This window comes from Acanthochromis polyacanthus, chromosome 5 (assembly GCF_021347895.1).
Source record: "Acanthochromis polyacanthus isolate Apoly-LR-REF ecotype Palm Island chromosome 5, KAUST_Apoly_ChrSc, whole genome shotgun sequence".
In the NCBI taxonomy this organism is placed as follows: domain Eukaryota; kingdom Metazoa; phylum Chordata; class Actinopteri; family Pomacentridae; genus Acanthochromis; species Acanthochromis polyacanthus.
The window spans coordinates 45,072,442-45,088,842 of record NC_067117.1 but is presented as its reverse complement, the minus strand read 5'-3'; the positions used below and the strand labels follow the sequence as shown (position 1 = coordinate 45,088,842).

The window sequence follows — 16,401 nt, the reverse complement described above, 5'->3', positions numbered from 1 at the left end:
CATGCATTCCTGTAGAAGTGTTTTTAATAATTTTATCAGTTAATGGATGATGATGTGATTTGGGTCCATTCATCCCTATTTTAACTTTTAGACTATTACAAGAACAAGATATCAATGAATTTTGCAGTTGGTCATTGTCTCCATAGGGTGAATCTATTAAGTAAGTCCACAGCATTCTCACTAGTGTGACTTATCTTGCCTCTCCAACCTTTCATATATCTGTTTGAATCTACTTACTACAAAGGCCATAGTGTGACTTTATCATTGTTTTACCTTATAATGAACTAATTAAGCTAATTACACAAACTGCCCACATGCAAGTCCAATCTAAGCTAAACTGCTGGACAGAAAGTAGTCCTAGTAGTCGGTAGAAAAAACTTTAAAACTTGACATACTTGGAAAGAATGTAGTATTTTGAGCAGAATAAACTTTTTAAACCTTTAGTTGTTAAGACACAAAGTACTTTTTTTAGGTGCGATAACCTATAAATCGTCAGCACTTCAGTACTTGGAGAGAAAATTGTATATTTGGTGGAATAAACCTTTAAATTATATAGACTTAAAAAAGCATTTTAGGGGAAAAAAAACTTAGTGGAATAAACCAATATAACTGATTTATATAAATGAGCTTAAAATTGTCATATTTCATTGTAGTCACTTTATTCAAAATGTTAAAAAATGATGTGTTTTGCACTTGTTGAAAGTTGTATAAAACCAAAGAATTCAACTGAGAAGCCATGACTGACTCAGGCCAGTTGTGAGCATCAACCATGTGACCAAAATCCAGACACTTTTTGGGTGAACCTTTCAATTCATTTTCAATAAATTTTATTGACCAGTTCACATGTGTCATCTCAAGACACTTCAATAAGAAAAGTAAAGTCAAAATTATAGAGAGAAATCCAACAAATCCAAAGTTTCCTTTGGATTCCCTGTCTGAGCAAGCACTTGGCGACAGTGGGGAGGTAAAACTCCCTTTTTCAGGAAGAACCCTCCGGCAGAACCAGGCTCAGACAGGGCGGCCATCTGCCTCGACCGGTTGGGGTGAGGGTGAAGGAGAGAGAGAACAGGAAAAGTGAAAAGAGTGGAATCCTGTTGCAAAGACCAGGCCTTCCTCTTCAAGTGTGGGAAGCCATGCGTTAAAGACGCTTCACAGTGAAAAACCGTGACAGTGAAAGACACTTGACAGTGCTGCTCAGTCCATCACATCGGACACACAGCAGCAGCAGAACGTCTTCTTTATCCAAGAGAAGACACGTTGGAAGCAGTTCTTCTTCTTCTTCTTTGTCTTTCTCTGCTCCTTCTCATTGACTTCAGTGTCTTCATCCTCATTACTATCCATGCTGTCCTCAGTGTCTTCAGCAGTGTCAGCATCGTCACTGTCCTCATACTCACTGCTCTTCAGGTCACTGTCCTCATCAAGCAAGCCTGTCAGGTTAATTCTGTTTTCAGGGTCTGCAGGCTTAACCATGATGGACAGGCTGGTGGAGGGTCTAGATTCATCGCTAAAAAAGGAAACATACACTGTTGGGTTTACATCCGACAAGCAGAGAATGTAAACATGGAAATCAACAAAAGTCCATATCAGTCTTTTGTCACCTGCTGGGCTGCTAATGTCTCACAACCTGTGTACAAAGTAAATAGAAACACACTTACCAACTGCTGGTGGGGGAGCTGCTGCTGAGGTAGCTTTTGGTGATAAAGGGATGCCTGAGGATACCACTGGGGGTGATTCTGTCGTCATCATCCCACTGAAGCATCGCCTTCAACAGCTCGATGCACTCCCTCCTCTCATCAGCCTCTGCTGGGTTGTCCGTCTCAGAGCACAGCTGGTGCAGAAAACATTTTGAAAGTCCAACAGTGGTCAAATCACCTTCCACCGTGAAATGTGAATACCATAAATGAACGGGACTTTTCAGCAACTAGCTGCTGCTTCCTAAACTACCTACCGTTTTCATTTCTTCCAGAGAGTCGAACTTGTAAACTGTGGGGTCGGAGTGGACGAGATCGGTCCCAAAATAATCCATAGGTGTCTGAAAGAAGAAAACAATGATGCTTACTAAAGTCTTTATCTTATTGAGTGAGTAAAGGTCAGAGGTAAAATCACAGTAGGAGTATTGTACCTTCAGCCGCCACCAATCATTTGGCATTCTCTCAAAAAATAATCGTGATCTCCGGCCAGCATCGATGAGATATTGCGGCGGCAGATCCAGCAGATGGATCATGCGTCGGAGCTGCAGACAAAGCATAACACCATGTTAGACCTGAAGCTAATCCTGTGACGGCTTCTAATGTGTTTCAGCTGCAGTAATTTACTCACTGTCCAGTATTCTGAGTCTGATCCAAAGAGACTATCTTGAGTCATCATCCTGGCCATCACGCAGCCTAACGACCAAACGTCGATGGCCTCTGAATACTGCCGGCCCAGGAAGATTTCTGGAGCTCTAAATGTGGAAAAAACATCAAATGAAGATGTGACAGTGTAGACAGTAAGGAGACAGCGCTGAATTAAAGATTTCTCAATTTTTAAAAAGTATCAGTATTTCATACCTATATGCAAGTCCTTGGCATAGCTTTCCTGCCCTGGCTTTGGACTTGTACTTGGCCAAACCAAAGTCAATCAGCTTGACCCTGAAGGGCTGCTTCACGTGATCCACCATCATGATGTTATCCTCCTTCACATCAGTGTGGATGATGCCAGCACTCTTTGTTGTTTTCAAAGCTACAGCCAGCTGCAAGTAACAACATTTATCAGGAGTTTGTTAAAGAAATCTGTCACATGACAATAAAAGTAGAAGTTGTAAAGGTTCCTGAAACACCGATGTTGATTCTGGCACCACTGAAGGAGAGAAATATAAGGAGACAATAGAAGGTCACACCTGCTGGATAACTGTACGGACGTGTTCCAGTGGCATTGGCTGTGGTAAATTCTCCACATAGTCCCACAGGGTGATGTCCAGTTTTTCAAACACCAGGAGCCGCGTATTTTCTACAAAGATGTCTCCTTTGTAGTCAATGATGTTGGACTCCTTTGAGTTGTGGCTCATGAGCTTTTTCAGGATTTTCGCCTGTGGAGACATAATATGATTGCTGAGCCACATCGTCCAATCAGTTCTTCTCAACAACTAAAAAGTACATAACATGACCAGTACCACTACTCAGAATCTTGTAGTGGTACCACCTCTTTTTTAAAACAATGTCTTTTTTGTGTCACTGTTCAGCTGAAATCAGTGTCCTACCTCATGGTCAAGATTGTTCCTTTGGGGCACCTTTATAGCCACGTGCTCTTCAGTGTTGTCTTTCACACATTCCAGCACTGTTCCATAGCTTCCATCTCGCAGTTCTTTCACCACCGTGTAGCCTGTTGGGACTTCGGAACGCTGCCTTGAGGAACTCCCCTCGGAGGAAGATGAGGATGAGGATGATGATGAGGATGATGATGAACTTTGAAAGTACATTTTTGTTTTGTCCCAGAAGACTGAAAGTGAAACAGACACAAAAGAGAACCATAATCTATGGATGTCTTGTTAAACCATTGGTAATCTACCACGCTGTTGTGATCTCAGTTTTCAATCATATTTGCTAAATATTGAACCAGTTATCATAAAACAACAGCACTGAGTGTTACAACCTGTTCTGAATTGTGTTATAAGACATATTGGACAGTACTGCAGCAAAACTACATGGATGTTTCCTCAGAAACTCTAAAGTGTTTACTTCATTAAACAGAAGAGTGGAGTTACTTACTTCACAAAAGTTTGGTTATCTAGATTTTGCTGAAATGTGGATGTCTCTGAGTTTGGTGTGAAGCTGCTTTCACTAAACTACTCAATAAACGAATAAATAACTCAATAAAATACATTGAAATGGTGTCTCCACTCAGAGTTTTTGTGTTTGGCATGAATTCTAGAATGCCTTTAAAAACTATTTAAAATTTCTCAGCATCATTTCATTTTGAAAATGGCATGTTAAATGACCAAAACTGGCACTGTTTTTCTCATCTATCTACACTTAATAACTTACAGTGACATATTCTGAGTAATGTTGTTATAAATTGTTGAAATCTCTCATTTGTTAGAACATTTTCTGCTTAACTGTGTCTCATTTGACAGATTTTTCTCACATAAAATATATTTCAAAAATATATTAAAAATGCTAACTTTAAGAAATGTGTTCAGCATTTTTATTCACAAATCAAGATATTTGAGATCATTTTTTTAAAGCCTGTTTATCCACGTCCAGAACATTTTTAACATATTACAGGCATTTGAGGTAATGTTTAAATGACAGTATCTCAAGAACTAATACAGATAAAGGATGATTTTTTAATGGTTAGTTCTAGTTTCAACTACAGGACAAGTTGATGAAATAATCTCTGATAGCAGGTGAATTGAAATTTAAAAAATAATTGAAATTGTCACTGAAAGTCTCATCTTTGAGCACACATTACCCCAAAAAAACAATAATGCAGAAATCATCCAATGATAGTTTCTGACACTTTTGTACTTGCATGCCAGGATAATCCAAAACAAAACATGCAGAATATTTTTTTATGAAAAAGAAAATGTGATGAACTTTAGTAACTGATTGAGCAGATATGACAAGTTGTACCACCAAAGACAAAAATATTGCTGGATAGCATAATCCAATTTCATTTTTGGATTCCATGTTGCAAGTTAAGGAAACAGAATGAGCTATTACCTTACTTATTACACTTACTGAATTAATTTACTTATCAGAAAAAAGTGACCTTAAATCTTGCTCACATCAACACATCAGACTATCATTATATACTCCAAAAATGAACATTTCCCAGTAGAAAAATCCCAACATATCTATGCATTTGGTCATGGTTGTATCAAATTATTCCAAGTTTGAAGCTTTAAAACCAAATTTTTTCTTAACAAAAACGTTTGTCCTGCTCTTTACAGGAGTTGGTTTTAGTTATCCAGTTATGACCAAACCTGAACACATCACTTCCCTTCCACACTGCTAAGATCTGACTTTTTAATAACAAGATGTTAAAAATTACAAGACAAGTACAAAACTGAGTGTTACATCCTGTTCTGAGTCACGGATTTCATTACAAATTGGACAGAGTTGTAGAAAAATAGATCTTAAAACTGCCTTCTGAATGTTTCCTCTGGTGTTTGCTTCATCAAACAGAACAGTGAAGTCACTTACCTCAAAAATGTTGGCTTCTTTGGACTTTGTTGAAAGGTTGATGAGTTTAATCTCGATGTCCTGCTAATTTCCAGTAGTCCTGTTGTCCTGCTGAAATCCGTAAGACACTGTCCCCAACTGTCTGCACACTGACACTTATATGCAGCATGAATTCTAGAATGTCTCATTCTGAACTATTTTTAGGGGTGTTCATTCTGCATAGAAACCATTGCATATCTTGACAACGGTACTTCAGATCATGCTCAAACTTGGTAGGGGTATTACAGGGGTCCTGAGGAAGTGCAGTGGGGAGTTTGAATCAGATTGGATGAATGGTGGTGTTTTTTCGATGCAATGAAATCAAGGTAGTCACATTCTGACAGCAGTCTCAGCACTACTTTGTTTAAATGTAAACAAAGCAGCAGTTATTTTTTAAATTTTTAACTGTCATATTTACTGTAAAGAAAGCACACAGTGGATGGGTTTGGGTTCATGTAAAATGCTGAAACACTGGTGTAGTCACTGTATATGAGGAATATGGTTTTCCAAAGGGAACAAACTTGGAGTTAGTTGAGCCTTTGCAGAAAACATGTTGGGGGTAAATTGTGCCATCAATTATGTCAAAGTAAAATTTCTGCAAACGCGATTATATAAACACTATACGCCGATGGAAAGCTTAGATTCTCATGAATCCGCCGGTATAAACCACTTTCAGATGTGATTACCACACCGGGTAATATAAACACATTTGTCAGACAAACAACGAATATCCATCCATCCGTTCTCTATACACGGCTTCAACGTACACAGCGCGACTCACATTTCCGGGTTCATTATTACACACAGATGAAAATATTCCACAAAAAACGGCCATAATCCAACCTTAGACATCCAGACGAAACAAGTCAGTAAACTATTTTGTCCAAAACATGTCCTGAAGTCGGTATATACTCCACGAATCGGTCGTTTTCGAGGAAATGCACCTCGCGATGCCCGTCCAATATTCCCTGTACTTCTCTTCATATTTTTTATTTACAAATAGAATATTAGCGATTTTTTTGCACTGAAAATGGCTGGAACTGACTGCAGCTTAGTGTTTGTTTGTTTGCAAACGGGTTTGATTTTATTTTCATATCTGAATCTTAATCACATCTGAATAGAACGTTTAATTAATCAAATATTCCTCGTGTGTCATGTTTCTCCTCGGTCAGATTTAAGCGAGTTAGGGCATTTTTGAATGGGTATGTTATATTTTTAATGTAAAAGCGTTGCGAATCCAACGCTATATTTTGCATTACATCGTCCCATATTTCTAATGTGATTCCTTTATTTTTGCTGCAGGATTTGGGTATTTGAGATTAAAAAACGTTAGTGTTTGTTTGTTTGCAAACGGGTTTGATTTTGTTTTCATATCTGAATCTTAATCACACCAGGCTGTCAGTCCAGTAACCGGCAGCAGTCCCAGTGAGGGGAGGGGAGGGGAGGGGAGGGGAGGGGAGCCCCACATCACTCCGCGGCCAGACGGCAGATGAATCGCGCATGCGCAAAGTCACTACAGATCCCATCCAGACTTACGGAGCCATATAAACGAAAATGTTTCTTCACTGTCATGCTAAAATAAACCACAGCATTTAGCCTCTAGTGAAAAAACATATTTTGGGTGTTTTTTATTCACTTTTTGGTCTCTTCCACAACGTTGTTCCTCTCTCCTACAACGTTGATTACAATTACATGCAAACTGGGAAATATGCAAATTAGACAATGACGTCATTTAGCGACTTCTAGCGACTTGTAGGACAGCCAATAGCGACTTTCCTTACTGAGGAGTTGGCAACAGTGTCCGCGACCCGCCCTCGACCCACTCCCCGAGAGAAGAATCTGCCCTTTCTCCGCTAACCCCTCTCCAGGTAAGATGTGTTACTACGCTGCTGGTGTTTTGTTGTCTATCTCGTCAAGCACATGGTATACGTATTAAAGCAATGATTCGTTTTGTTTTCAGGTATTAAACCTGACCATACGGAAATGATATTGTACTTTTTGTGCCTAAAAATAGCGATGTTTTGTAACGTTTGTCTAGCTAGCTTAAGGCCCCATCCACACGAAGACAAAACGAGGTCTAAACGCATAAGTTTCCACACGAAGACGGCGTTTTGGGGGTCTGTAAACTCTCATTTTTGAAACCAGGTTCCAGAGTGGAAAGATTTTGAAACGCCGTTTACGCGGCTCCGTGTTTACTGGCTATCCACTGATACGCTTGCTCCATAGTTTCATAACTTCATTGATACACATGCGCCACACACGCGGCAAAGACGACGGCAATGGCGGCGTACAGTGTAGCAAATGTGCTGATGAAGCTAGTGACCCTACTATCCCTGTTGCAGCAAAAGCTCCTTCTTCTCAATCACCACCGAGTTGAACAAACAATTATCGAGGACACATTACAGCACTTTGTTTACTTTCCCGGCTTGGTGTTTACAACTTTTGCCGCAAGTGCGCATGTCCACTGTTTTTTCTTCTGTTTCCGTCATATCGTTACAGCGCCCCTAGAGGTCCGGCATGTGTTCTACAGCGTTTCCATGCGTATCGAGTGCATTCATGGAGACGGACACAACTTCCTCCGACGCCTTCGTCTTTATGGCGATCGTTTTTGAAACTGTTAAGCGTTTTGTCTTCGTGTGGATGGGGCCTAAGACACCTGTGTGTACACTAATATCAGTAGCCGGTTATTCCCACGTAGGGTGATAACATTGTCATAATAAGTCATAATTTCCTATTCGGCTCCCTTAAACCTTCTATGTTGATTGAGAAAAAACGGGAACTTTGTTTTTACTCATAAGATTAGGAAACTGTGGTTCATTCAGTTGCTTTTTAAACCTTTCTGTAAATACAAACACAGCTACTAAGTATTTGTCTCTGTTCTCCTTTTAGTTGCTGTTTCATCCATCCCCTGACCTTTCACCTCTGCGTCAACTAGAAAAGCAAACCCAAAGGCACTTTTAAGAGCCATATCTTTCTATCTTTCTATCTGTCCATTTCTGTCTTTCTATTCATCTGTCTGTCTGTTTATCCCTGTAGCAGTGTCAGTGTCCTCGTCAGCCATCCGTAAATTCTTTGTATAGTAAGTCTGCCTGTTTGTCTGCACTTGTTTATTTGTTTATCTTTATCTGTTTGTCCGTACCTGTTTATTTGTTTGTCTGTATATGTTTTCTGCAATGGACAACAGACAGACCCTTGACCCCCAGAATCCCCACTACAAAGAGGGGAGGCGAATGGCGATTGAAATGAGACATGACCAGATGCTTGCTGAAGCCAGGGTTAGTATTTACATCATATGTTACTTAACCATAAATGTGGGTGACAAATAAGCTATTTGATCTGATAGTATTGGAAAGATCAGACAGCGTCCAAATCCCACAATTCATAGATGTTGAGGTTTGCTTTGATTTGCCACCTATTTTATTTTTTTTATCTCTTGCAGCTTTTCCAGATAGCTGTACAACTTGAGTCGTGCGTGTGCTGTGGTGAATGCAGCTAGAAAGACATTACTCTGCCTACCCGGAGGTTGAATGCAGCGCTCAGTGTATTTCCACTGAAGTAAAGCTCTCTCGCTGTCAAGGACCTGAAAGTACTCTACTTTGTATTTACCCGAAAACAGGTAGTTGAAAAATTCTTCGGGTTCTGTGACGATGCAGGTCTGAAGCAGATTATGTCTCTGTGCAAATTTTCCCCAGAGGCTGTTGAGACACAGTTTAGCCACCTGCCTTTTGACAGGATTTTTCTCAATTTTGGTAGGATCTAATTGGATGTTTTGATGAACCTGATAGTCCCTGATGTATTCCTCCCTGCTGACTTCATCTGAAGCCTCTGGAGGATAACCTGAAGCTTCCTGCTTTCCTTTCAGAAATGTGTGTATGTAGTCCACAAACACCCTGTCACTACTGTCTGGAAAGTGCTAAACCTCTGTTATTTTACCGACTCTGTAACCCATCTCCAAAGCCTTGTGAAACTCCACACTCACCCACACCCCTGTCAATGCTCTGGCCTCATCGTCGTGATGACAGGGGCCCTCTTGATGGTTATTTTCTGCACAGGTTCTGCAAAGTGTGAAGATGAGTTTACCCTGTGAGGTTTTGTAAGGTAAAACAGGGAAAAATAGCCCACGCGGCGGGTAGACGGTGGCACGAATGAACCCATAGTAGTCTCTAGGATCCCCAAAATCTTTGTAGATGATGGTTGGGTGACCTAGCGGATAAGAACAGGTGCTGTTAACAAATGGATAAAGAGACGTAAAGTCCACATAGTGAATCTGTTCTTCAGGTTCAGCCGTGTGTCTCAATTTTAGGGCACACGTTCTGCCCCCGTAAAGGGCTTTGCGTGGGGAGAGAGGTTCAGGGGGGTCAAAAACACTGAGAAACTCTTTCACCTCTGCACAGGATTTTTTCATCTCATTCCACACATGTTCTCTCATGACAACAACTCGGATGCCATGTTGAGATTCCAACCTGCGCACTCTGTCCTCACCGGCCACATGCAGTTCCCCAAAGGAAACGCCTCTCAAGGTGCAGGTCTCTGTAGGAGAGAAACAGCTAGGACACCCGTGGTAAAAGCAACCGTGAAACTCCCAAACACATTTTACACCATCAATCTCTGCATAACCGTCCACAAAAAAAGAACCAATCTGTTTTTCCCCCAAGTTCAGAGCGTGCTGGATAAAGATTTTCTGTTTGTGCATGACCCACTCTAACCACTGAATGGAGGGCTCCGAGAATCTTTTACACTGACCTCTGTACTCGTACGGGCATGGTATAGCGAGAGTATTGGGCTGTAGAAATTTGGTAAGAAACACCCTCATGCAAGCAGAGGCAATAGTGATCGAACCAAACGGATCCACCCCCGTTTCGCTGAGAAACTGTTCTCTGAATCGAACACAGGCCTTGGACAGAATGTCAACATCATTTTTACAGTAACGCACGGCCTCCTTCCTGAAATCGAAGGTGCCGCGACTGACTTGACCGTACCACTCATAAAACTCTTTCTGCTCGGTCAGTGTCATGCGTTCTGTGCCATATTCGGCTGGCAAAGGGTAGACTCCCACATACCCAAGACGCCCCGCTGAGCTGAAATGGTGTGGAAAGTACCCCTTGATCTGGTCGGTGAAGCCCAGAGCCTTTGGCATAGCACTGAGCCTCATGGCTAGGAAAGAAAGAGAGTCAATGAATTTTAGTTGATAGTGGGGTTCCTCAAAACTGAGAAGTTTACTTCCAGTCATGAGAATCTGCTGCGGTACTACACCTTCTTTCAGCATGCCCCTCAAAATCAGGTAGCCGTCAAATCCTCTAGCATTATGTGCAATAAAAACATTTCTTCGGTAGCGGTTGCTTCTGAAATGCAGAAGAAAATGTTTAACACACTGCAGACCATAAAACACCTTCTCCGTACCTTTCAATGTTTTTGCACAGACTAGAAAGGGGATGTGCTCGCCTTTCTCGTTCACAAATGTTTCAAAATCATAAAAAACCAAATCAGGATGATCATTTATTTGTGAGAGCGGTTGAATGTAGCATTGGTGATTACCGAGGATTACATCAGACCCGGCCGGTAATTTTTCTCCACAAATTTTGCATTTGGTGCTGCAGCTATGCGTCGCCTTGCCTGTGTGCATGTTAACGTAGTAGCATAGTTTGCACCGCGTACATTTTTTTACCCTGTCACAGAGAGCGGAGGGTTGTCTGTTCAAATGACTCGGTTTAGTCTCTTTGTGTCTAGCAAAACAGGAGATCGAGCGACAGATCCTGTTGCAGTCTGAGCAGTGCAAAGGCTGGAGGTCTTCTGTAGGACAAATAGGGTCATTACAAACCTGACAGTAACCTCGGCAACTGTGCACATAGGAGCAGTCAAAACCCTTGTAGCAATGATGGCAGACAAATTTTGCACCTATAAAAGCTTTGAGATTCTTTATACCGTAGTAATGGTTTTGCAGTAAAAACAAAAACAACGGTCTGGAGCGATCTGGGTAGTCTGTCTCAAAATGTGAGAGGGGTTGACTGTGAGATGTCGGATAAAAAATCACAATTTTACGTTTGACAATTTCTTCAAACCTGCTCACATCACCAAAAGTGACGGGGGTCTGCTCATCCAGACCGGCTTGACGCTGCAACTCACGGGCCAGTTTTACACACTGGTTAACTGTGTGATCTGGATGCATCACGTGAGCTAGACTGATGGCAAAGCAGAGCTGATCTTTGCGATTCAGCACAATGTACAAGCAGCGTTTTTTTTTGGTGGCAATTTCACAATCTAGAGTTCGTGCAAGCTTACGTTTTCCACCGCCCCTGGGATTACGTACAACCTGAACAACAAATTCCACATTCTCATCTGCGACAATGCTGTTGTTAGACTGCACTAACCGGTCAAGCAAACCTTCAAAAGCAGGAAGAACATTTCCACCTTGATCATCAACAACAACAGAGACGTGGTCTCGCACATTTTCACCTACCACCTCCAGCTGAATGATGTCATTTCGTCTAGCATGTAATTCAGCCTCCAGAGATAACCCATGAATTATCCCCATCACATCAGAATAAAACTGAGCAAGATTCGGTTCGGCAGCGGGTTCGGGTACTGTGAAAGCGCGCCGCATGACCACTGTGTTAAAGCGGTCGTGTGAAGTTGATCTGGTCTCATCATCCCCTACACCGTGACCTCGCTGATGAGCCGGAGGTCTTTGTGACTCTTCTGAAGAAGAGGTTGGTAGTGAAAAAATCTCAATCAAATCCTGATGAGAATCTGGTGAGAGTGGAGAATGAGGCTCTGTCTGGTCGTTTAAATGCTGAAGCGCCATTTCAATCGGTCTCAGAGGGTCATTAGAGTAACTGTTTTGTGATTCTGATTTTGTGAATGCAAAAGAGGAATCATCTAGATTATGTCTAACATCTATGTGAGAGGGGACAGGGGTAGGATTTAATTGACCTAAAGCTATCGCTATTTCATCAAGATCAGGATCTACTTCTTTATCCATGTTTAAGGGGGAAATGTCACACCTTGCAGTTTTTTTTTAAATTTACATTTTCTCACACAAGGTTAAAACAGAGGACATGAAAGTTTGTACTACTTGACACAGAAGCAGAAGAGTGACGTGGGGTGGTTTCAACCGTTTCGGCCCGCTCTGACTTTCAGGTGGCAGGTTTGTCTCCTCACTTATATGCAGTTGTTGTTCTGGCCCCCTCTGACTTTCTGGTAGCGGGTTTGTCTCCTCACTCCTATGCAGTGGTGCTGGGGTTGCTGCGTTTTGATGGACCTCTGTAAAGAAAAAAATGTTAGAAATCTAGAATCTAGAAATGGAAAATTGTAAAAAAAAACAAAAAACAAAACAACAAAACGTACCATTAAACAACCGCTTGGCAGTTGTGTTCTTCGCCGTCACTTTTCGAGCACGGCGTTGTACAGGCTTCTGCGGTGCCCAGAGTACGTTGGTTGCAGCATGGCTGTAGGATGTAGATGGCTGTGGATCTGCAGCCAGCAGAACTGGCACAGAAGGAGGTTGCTGTTCTGTTGGTGAGGTTGGAGGTGTGTCTGGAATGATGATTGAGTCCGCTGGATCTGATACTGCAGGTTGTGGATCTGTTGCATATGATAAAATAATGTGTGACAAATGTTAGAAGATCATAGTACAGAATATATGGGTATATATTATGTAGTTATAATATACATATATATACATATATATATATACCAGTATGTGTATGTATAGTTATAATTATATAGTCATAATACATAGTATATAGTAAAACACACCATGGGTTATGTAGATAGTACACTGTGCTATGTAAATGCAAAATGTAATCTACACTTCTAAGATCCAAGCTTTGGTTTGGTTTGCATTTGAGTTTTTTCTACTTAGAAGGGATAAGGAGTAACCAATAAATATAAAAACTGGATAATATCTGATTATTATGTTTATTACATTTACATTATATAAATATTTTTTTACTAGATTTACATTGTACCGGTAAATATTATTATTATTATTTGTAGTAATATTAGTATTAGTATTAACAATATGCCCTTTTGGGAGAAAATAATTTTAAAAAAAACAAAAATATATGGATGGCAGATCTTCATAGGTTAGCACACACACACAGGGTTGACATGCAGCTACACGCAGACGCACAGGGACTACGTCATAGAGATGCGACATCGAGGCTGACGTAATTTTCATTTGAACAATAACCGCGCTCGGGGTAAGAGCTCCTCAAACTTTTTAAAAACTTTCCAGCATCATTTAAATTGGAAAAAGTAATAAATTAAGACTCACCCGAGTCTGTCCTCAGTGTAGTCGGGTTTTCACGCCGTGGTGGAGTTCTTGGCGTCTCTTTTTATACCCAGTTTTCGCGGTCTTTTCCTCGTATTCCCACACATATTAATAACAAAACACTTTACTTGTGAAGTGAAACATGGAAAAACACCTTTTCAACCCTTAGAAAAGCATTTTCTATGCCTTTTCAAACTTTAGCAAACTTTAGAAAAGCATTCACTATGCTTTTTCCCTTTTCAAAAACCTTAGAAGGCATTTTTCTACGCCCTGCATGTCACTGACAGCATGTCTGTGTGCTGTGTATGTGTGTGTGTGTGTGTGTGTGTGTGTGTGTGTGTGTGTGTGTGTGTGTGTGTGTGTGTGTGCTGCATAGAGTCAGAAAAACATATCATTCTGGTTTGTTGTTCTCACGCTCTCTCTCAATGTGGGGTGTTTTTCTCACCTCCGTCTCATTGTCATGCAAAAGTGGCTGCATTGCCGTGAAAAATGGTGAACCTCATCTCACATGCACAAACTTTTTGCACTCAGTTAATGTGAGTTGTGTATTCCTTGTTGCTGTTTTTCTTGCTGGCTTTGTAGAAGTTTCTCCCTGTCTCAGCTGGGTACCAGTCTGAGTTGTGTGTGTGTGTGTGTGTGTGTGTGTGTGTGTGTGTGTGTGTGTGTGTGTGTGTGTGTGTGTGTGTGTGTGTGTGTGTGTGTGTGTGTGTGTGTGTGTGTGTGTGTGAGAAAGAAATGCATGTCCAAAATACTACTATGTAACACAACACAGGTGCAGTTAGAACAACTCCATCAGACATAGTATTAGTAGCACAATAGTAGTAGAAGTAGGAGTAGAAGTTTCTCCTGAGAGAGAGGAGAAGGAGGAGGAGAAGGTGGAGGACCATGGGAACGAGGGTGATGTCCTCCCTCCCCGGAGGACGAGGAGGTGAAGGTGGAGGAGGAGGTGGAGGGTGATGTCCTCCCTCCCCGGAGGACGAGGAGGTGGACCGTGGGAACGAGGGTGATGTCATTGCTTAATTTATGCTAATTTATGCAGACCTCATTGCTCGCTTAATTTATGCTAATTTATGCTGACCTCATGTTTCCTTTTGTTCGCCCAGTGAACAAAAGATCCATCAAATTTTGACACATTGTGGTTAGATCCTCTCTCGCGCGTGCACCGCAAGTCTGAAAAGACAGCATCAATGGAACCCCGATTCGACGAGTCACCATGGAAACGGGGAAGCGAAAGGCTTCGTTTTTGAACTGGAAGTTTTTATGGCGAGTTTGAAGACGTTTTTAGAAAGAAGTGCAACACCGCTGCAGCTGCAAAAGAGAGAGAGACGGCGTGGAGAACACTGCTATGGAATCACAGGAGTGCCAAAATAAATAGGAAATAAATGTGGAAATGTAAAGAGAATCAATAAAAGAATCAATAATAAAAATAAACAAATGTAGTAATATTCTTTTTCCATTTTGCTTTTGCTTATTCCATTTTGTCTTTGCCTTTTCTGTTTTGTCTTTGCTTTTTCCGTTTTGTCTTTGCTTTTTCCATTTGCCTTTGCTTTTGCTTTTTCCATTTTGTCTTTGCTTTTCTCACTTTGCCTTTGTCTTTTCCATTTGCGTTTTGCCTTAGCTTGAGCCATGAAGTAAAGGCAAAGGCAAAACGCAAATGGAAAAGACAAAGGCAAAAGGAGAGAGACCCGCCTACAGCCATTTGATTGACAGCTTGAGCCATGAAGTAAAGGCAGTCAATCAAATGGCTGTAGGCGGGTCTCTCTCCTTTTGCCTTTGTCTTTTCCATTTGCGTTTTGCCTTTGCCTTTACTTCATGGCTCAAGCTGTCAATCAAATGGCTGTGGGCGGGTCTTCCTGTCCAGGATGACTAGTCCATACCTGATCACACGATTCCTGCTGGACAGTGGTAGCTCTGTATACATGCTAGCTCTTAGCGCGGGCGACAGGAAGCAGTGTCACGGACAGGAAGGAACGTCTCTTTCGCGCCGTTAATCAGAAACGTCCCGCGAACGTCCGAAGAGGTACAATGGAGTCCGAGTCCTCAATTTCTAAACTCTTGAGAGAAGCGGCTGACAGGCTGGATGAGCTGGACTCATCAAATTCGGCAAGACAGCCAGCTGTAGCGACTGCGCCACCAAGGGATCCCGTTGATGGTAAGTAGTTTTCAGTTCCTTTGTAAACTATTCAGAAAATGCACTGTGAGTGGGGGTCATGTTCAAGACGGCGACCGAGGCAGACGCAAGTCTTCGTGACTCAGCAATATTTTGGATTTCTGTCCCTAACCTTCATCCTCTGACTCTTAATATGTTGCGCTGAGTACCTAAAATACCGGTCCTTCACTTAATACTGAATTTAATTGCCCTTTTTGCCAACCGAAATGCACGAGCACAGCTAGGCTAAAAATATATATAAAAGTTATAATATATAAAGAAGTTCTGGTCAAATAGCCTGATTGTTCTAAATTACTGCGCTGGCTCAAACGCTAGTTGGTAACCGTGGCAACAGCAACTTCACTGAACTTTCTGAACTATTTGAGGACAAATGAAGAACTGCACAAAATCATGAAAACAGTTTTTCTGCTCTGCTTCAAATTTAGATGGTCTTATATTTCAAAAAAAGAAAAGTGTATACAACTAGAAACTATTAGTAAAACTTTATTTCATGTTTCCCATAGCTGAGGTGACAAGAATGTTCCTGCCCTATCAGAGCACATCTAGGTCTCTGATCCCACGTCGCAGGCCAATACGCCACAACCCTGGGCCCAGAGGAACTGTGGCTCCCACGTACTCGCACACCTTCTGCTGTTTAAGCAGAAAAAATACCACAATGGCACCAAATCGCTCGCAGAAGCTTGAGCTGGTGAATGCAGGTTTGGGCGAGAGACGAATTACTTTTCAAGGTAAGCCTATGCTAAGGTCAATGATAACGC

The 16,401-nt window shown here is 41.5% G+C and overlaps 1 protein-coding gene across 1 annotated transcript; it reads right to left on the bottom strand.

Annotated features, from left to right (window-relative positions):
* Nucleotides 1-810: 810 nt before the first annotated feature.
* On the bottom strand, nt 811-13,757 carry LOC127534204 (homeodomain-interacting protein kinase 1-like). Its single transcript, XM_051948776.1, has 11 exons — nt 13,477-13,757; nt 12,546-12,782; nt 5,184-12,461; nt 3,239-3,477; nt 2,879-3,067; nt 2,550-2,731; nt 2,320-2,443; nt 2,123-2,233; nt 1,949-2,032; nt 1,656-1,828; nt 811-1,504 (listed from the first exon to the last, which is right to left on the bottom strand). The coding sequence occupies exons 4-11, from the start codon at nt 3,455-3,457 to the stop codon at nt 1,195-1,197; spliced, it is 1,392 nt and encodes a 463-aa protein (XP_051804736.1). The 5' UTR covers nt 3,458-3,477; nt 5,184-12,461; nt 12,546-12,782; nt 13,477-13,757; the 3' UTR covers nt 811-1,194.
* Nucleotides 13,758-16,401: the final 2,644 nt, after the last annotated feature.